Source organism: Haliotis cracherodii, unplaced genomic scaffold (genome assembly GCF_022045235.1).
Source record: "Haliotis cracherodii isolate W230 unplaced genomic scaffold, xgHalCrac1.p SCAF_10, whole genome shotgun sequence".
Taxonomy (NCBI): domain Eukaryota; kingdom Metazoa; phylum Mollusca; class Gastropoda; order Lepetellida; family Haliotidae; genus Haliotis; species Haliotis cracherodii.
Window position 1 is genome coordinate 25,425,001 of NW_027266265.1, and position 6,194 is coordinate 25,431,194.

General features: G+C 48.9%; 1 protein-coding gene across 2 annotated transcripts in view; it reads right to left on the reverse strand.

The window, feature by feature from the left end:
* LOC139454205 (glycogen-binding subunit 76A-like) overlaps nucleotides 1-5,893 on the reverse strand; it is a 42,750-nt gene extending 36,857 nt beyond the window's left edge. For both annotated transcript variants that reach the window (XM_071235777.1, XM_071235778.1), the window contains exon 1: nucleotides 4,274-5,893. In XM_071235777.1, coding sequence (XP_071091878.1) covers nucleotides 4,274-5,529 — 1,256 coding nt within the window. In that variant the 5' untranslated portion in view covers nucleotides 5,530-5,893. The remainder of the gene's footprint in view (nucleotides 1-4,273) is intronic.
* Nucleotides 5,894-6,194: the final 301 nt, after the last annotated feature.

The window sequence follows — 6,194 nt, forward strand, 5'->3', positions numbered from 1 at the left end:
GCAGCCACACAGTGGACACCCACACAGTGGACACCCACACTAGGGCTAGCTATAGATGTGTACACAGGAACAGCCGCACACAGTGGACACCCACACTAGGGCTAGCTATAGATGTGTACACAGGAACAGCCGCACATATTGGACACCCACACAGTGGACACCCACACTAGGGCTAGCTATAGATGTGTACACAGGAACAGCCGCACATATTGGACACCCACACTAGGGCTAGCTATAGATGTGTACACAGGAACAGCCACACACAGTGGACACCCACACTAGGGCTAGCTATAGATGTGAAAACAGGAACAGCCGCACACAGTGGACATCCACACTAGGGCTAGCTATAGATGTGTACACAGGAGCAGCCGCACACAGTGGACACCCACACTAGGGCTAGCTATAGATGTGTACACAGGAGCAGCCGCACACAGTGGACACCCACACTAGGGCTAGCTATAGATGTGTACACAGGAACAGCCGCACACAGTTGACACCCACACTAGGGCTAGCTATAGATGTGTACACAGGAACAGCCGCATATATTGGACACCCACACTAGGGCTAGCTATAGATGTGTACACAGGAACAGCCGCACACACTGGACACCCACACTAGGGCTAGCTATAGATGTGTACACAGGAGCAGCCGCACATATTGGACACCTACACAGTGGACACCCACACTAGGGCTAGCTATAGATGTGTACACAGGAACAGCCGCACACAGTGGACACCCACAATAGGGCAAGCTATAGATGTGTACACAGGAACAGCCGCACACAGTGGACACCCACACTAGGGCTAGCTATAGATGTGTACACAGGAACAGCCACACACAGTGGACACCCACACTAGGGCTAGCTATAGATGTGTACACAGGGACAGCTGCACACAGTGGACATCCACACTAGGGCTAGCTATAGATGTGTACACAGGGACAGCTGCACACAGTGGACACCCACACTAGGGCTAGCTATAGATGTGTACACAGGAACAGCCGCATATATTGGACACCCACACTAGGGCTAGCTATAGATGTGTACACAGGAACAGCCGCACATATTGGACACCCACACTAGGGCTAGCTATAGATGTGTACACAGGAACAGCCACACACAGTGGACACCCACACTAGGGCTAGCTATAGATGTGTACACAGGGACAGCTGCACACAGTGGACATCCACACTAGGGCTAGCTATAGATGTGTACACAGGGACAGCTGCACACAGTGGACACCCACACTAGGGCTAGCTATAGATGTGTACACAGGAACAGCCGCATATATTGGACACCCACACTAGGGCTAGCTATAGATGTGTACACAGGAGCAGCCGCACATATTGGACACCTACACAGTGGACACCCACACTTGGGCAAGCTATAGATGTGTACACAGGAACAGCCGCACACAGTGGACACCCACACAGTGGACACCCACACTAGGGCTAGCTATAGATGTGTACACAGGAGCAGCCGCACACAGTGGACACCCACACAGTGGACACCCACACTAGGGCTAGCTATAGATGTGTACACAGGAGCAGCCTCACACAGTGGACACCCACACAGTGGACACCCACACTAGGGCTAGCTATAGATGTGTACACAGGAGCAGCCGCACACAGTGGACACCCACACAGTGGACACCCACACTAGGGCTAGCTATAGATGTGTACACAGGAGCAGCCTCACACAGTGGACACCTACACAGTGGACACCCACACTAGGGCTAGCTATAGATGTGTACACAGGAACAGCCGCACACAGTGGACACCCACACAGTGGACACCCACACTAGGGCTAGCTATAGATGTGTACACAGGAACAGCCGCACACAGTGGACACCCACACTTGGGCAAGCTATAGATGTGTACACAGGAACAGCCGCACACAGTGGACACCCACAATAGGGCTAGCTATAGATGTGTACACAGGAACAGCCACACACAGTGGACACCCACACAGTGGACACCCACAATAGGGCTAGCTATAGATGTGTACACAGGAACAGCCGCATATATTGGACACCCACACTTGGGCAAGCTATAGATGTGTACACAGGAACAGCTGCACACAGTGGACACCCACAATAGGGCTAGCTATAGATGTGTACACAGGAACAGCCGCACACAGTGGACACCCACACAGTGGACACCCACACTAGGGCTAGCTATAGATGTGTACACAGGAACAGCCGCACACAGTGGACACCCACACTAGGGCTAGCTATAGATGTGTACACAGGAACAGCCGCACACAGTGGACACCCACACTAGGGCTAGCTATAGATGTGTACACAGGAACAGCCACACACAGTGGACACCCACACTAGGGCTAGCTATAGATGTGTACACAGGAACAGCCACACACAGTGGACACCCACACTAGGGCATGCTCTAGATGTGTACACAGGAACAGCCGCACATATTGGACACCCACAATAGGGCTAGCTATAGATGTGTACACAGGGACAGCTGCACACAGTGGACACCCACACTTGGGCAAGCTATAGATGTGTACACAGGAACAGCCGGACACAGTTGACACCCACATTAGGGCATGCTCTAGATGTGTACACAGGAACAGCCACACACAGTGGACACCCACACAGTGGACACCCACACTAGGGCTAGCTATAGATGTGTACACAGGAACAGCCGCACACAGTGGACACCCACACTAGGGCTAGCTATAGATGTGTACACAGGAACAGCCACACACAGTGGACACATACACTAGGGCTAGCTATAGATGTGTACACAGGAACAGCCACACACAGTGGACACCCACAATAGGGCTAGCTATAGATGTGTACACAGGAACAGCTGCACACAGTGGACACCCACACTAGGGCTAGCTATAGATGTGTACACAGGAACACCTGCACACAGTGGACACCCACAATAGGGCTACCTATAGATGTGTACACAGGAACAGCCGGACACAGTTGACACCCACACTAGGGCTAGCTATAGATGTGTACACAGGAACACCTGCACACAGTGGACACCCACAATAGGGCTACCTATAGATGTGTACACAGGAACAGCCGGACACAGTTGACACCCATATTAGGGCATGCTCTAGATGTGTACACAGGAACAGCCGCACACAGTGGACACCCACACTAGGGCTAGCTATAGATGTGTACACAGGAACAGCCGCACACAGTGGACACCCACACTAGGGCTAGCTATAGATGTGTACACAGGAACAGCCGCACACAGTGGACACCCACACTAGGGCTAGCTATAGATGTGTACACAGGAACAGCTGCACACAGTGGACACCCACACTAGGGCAGGCACAGTTCACGCACCTTCTACTCAGAGCTGGAATGATATTGGCAGATTGTCAAGATGTCAACATTCAACAATGCGATTATGCCAATACAGTATGCATCCTATGTCGCATCCCAGGTCTATTACTGGTCAACTATTTGACGACTTGACAGGCTTTACATTGAAGTTGTTCATCTGCTACTTACATGGCAAGCCTTCACAACATCTGTGATACAGTAAATACATGATAGAAGTGGCAGCGCTAACATTAAAATGTACAAGACTAAAAGGCATAAGCCTAAATGTATATCTCATTGGGGGTTGTTCAGGGTGAAACTTACTAATATGTACCCGTATGCAAACAATCAAAACAATGTTTGTTTCAATATTATGCAAGTGAATATTGTACACTGTGTTACGCAGCTGTGACAGACAGGCGTTAAATGTGACATACATCAAATATCTTACGACATGAATATGTATTCCATATAGAAAACTCTACCATAAAACATACCAAACACAAACACATACATAATATTTTTTAGTTTGTTTGTTGTTTAACGCCGAACTCAGCAATATTCTAGCTATATGACGACGGTCTGTAAATAATCGAGCCCTGGACCAGAAAATCCAGTGATTGACATCATGAGCATTTGGGATACACAATTGGGATACGATAGCATGCATCATCCAAGCCGGTGAGCCTGACAACCCGATCCCATTAGTTGCCTTTTACGGCAAGCATGTGTTGCTGAAGATCTATTGTAGCCCGGATCTTCATGGGTCGATCTACATCATAATAAACATATAAAATCTATTTACCCCTACCCTTAACAGAAATATCGTTATCAAAAGCTCAGATCTCACAATTATCAAAGTATTGTATTATATGTATAATTTTTTATCACTAAACCAATGTCTAAATATATAGCAGATATACACGATGGGAGTAGCACACATGCAGAGCCCAACACACTCAGCCACTTACAAAAAGTGCATCCAGGAATTCTCGGCCTCTGTTGGGACGGTCTTCGCAAAACATTCAAACACATAGTTCCTTCCCTCGTTGTTGTCCCAGAACACGGTACAGCTGGCGGCATAGGACACGGCGAACTCCAACCTGGATCCAACATCGAAATTTGCAGGTGCCACAATACTGAACGAGAATCTATCTGTGGGTCCGTCGCACGAGTTCTGCACATAAGATGCTGCTATGTCATGAAAGGTGGCCCACCTGTTAGTGCTGTAGCGCACTCGCACCATTTTGTTGAAGGAAATGTTGGCCACTCGGATAACGCCTGTGATGGTCATCCCTGTAATGACGGCATTCTCCAAACTCACCTTTTGAGCAAGAACCTTCTTCATGAAATTTTCTGACGCCCCTGGCTGGGAAAAACAGGCAGTGAGAAACCTGCTCCCCATTGCACGTCTGTCTTCCTCCAGCCCAACACGCAGGTCGGCCAGGGCAGACGCCGGCACTTTGGGCGGGGTATCCACGTTCACAATGTTTCTCACAGATTCCAGATCCAAACCCATAGCGTCCGCAAAACGGACAACTTTCTTTCTACTCGGTGTTCCGGGGGGAGTCTTGTTAGTCTTGAGAGACGATGACTTCCTTAATTCACTACGTGAAAAGTTAAATTCCTTATCTTCATATACGGGACTTTTTGAAGATACAAATTTAAGGAAAGCTTCCTCGGTTGTTGTTTCCAGGAATGGTCGATCGTTTATCTTTATTTTGAGTTCTGGTTTGGCATTGAAATCGGAGTTAGCAATTGTGTTCACAGCCTCCTCAAGTCGCTGTTTGTGACCTTCCTGTGTCTCGCCAAGGTCAGAGCCATTTGGACTGTAAACAGAGTCACCAGAGTGATCATCGGTCTCATGGCCATCATTGATAGCAGTCTCAAAAGGGTCTAACTCATCATCGATTACATTGACGAAAATACCTTCTTCACTGGGAGTATCCGAGCCAACAGTCTCTTGCATCTCAGTCACAGGTTTATCCTCCGGGTCCACCGACGACCCATAGTCCTGCATCTCCTGCATGCTCGTGGCTCCCCCCTCCTCGGCCATCGCTTCAAACAGATGCATGCACTCACTGCACTCACTACAGTCTCCTAAGCGTTCTCGAGGGTTCTGCACGAATGTCGAACTGACACTATATTCGTCTAAGTTGCTATCCCGCACATAGGAGAGATTACGCGGAAGGAAGACAGTCATGTCATCTTCGCGGTCACCGTTCATTGTGGCAATTGTATATAAGATAAGGGAAATCCATGCCGGTTATGTCAGCTTCCATTCAAGTACTAAATCAAATGACGCTTCACAACCAACATGACACCGCCTGTGATATCGTATAATCCCCAGTCTCGCTACTACCACCGAGCCAGCTGACTGACAGTCTCAAGGTCAGTCGACTCGCACGAGGTTTTGTTGATATGACCGGCCGCGGCTCGCTCCGGCTGTCATGTTCCCTCTCAGCCTCTACAGTCGTTCACTGTGGCCTCCCAATGTATACTGTATCCCATTGTGACCCTCCAACTATGAAGGGTACACACTTCCTTCGCAAAGTCACTGAAGGTTATTCGACTGAGTTTACGGCCCTGAATACATCAGTAAGGTTAAGTGACGTCACAGAACTTGACCTCCTGCAAGGTCAATAGGACAAAGGGTACCAGATGTAAACATTGCCACGTGGATGTCAGGCTTGGCTGGCGGCTCAAAGCATCGTTCTTTGTACTGCGGCCGGAGTCAAAGGAGACATCATACTAAGTTTTATTGATTTATAAGTAGGCGATTGCGCCAATTGTGAAGTAGGCGCAATCAGACAAGGCGCTACGGCTGTCCGTATTTTCTCTGTGTTTGACATTTCCCGCCCACTCTGATTTTTTTACGTGAAATAAAAAGTT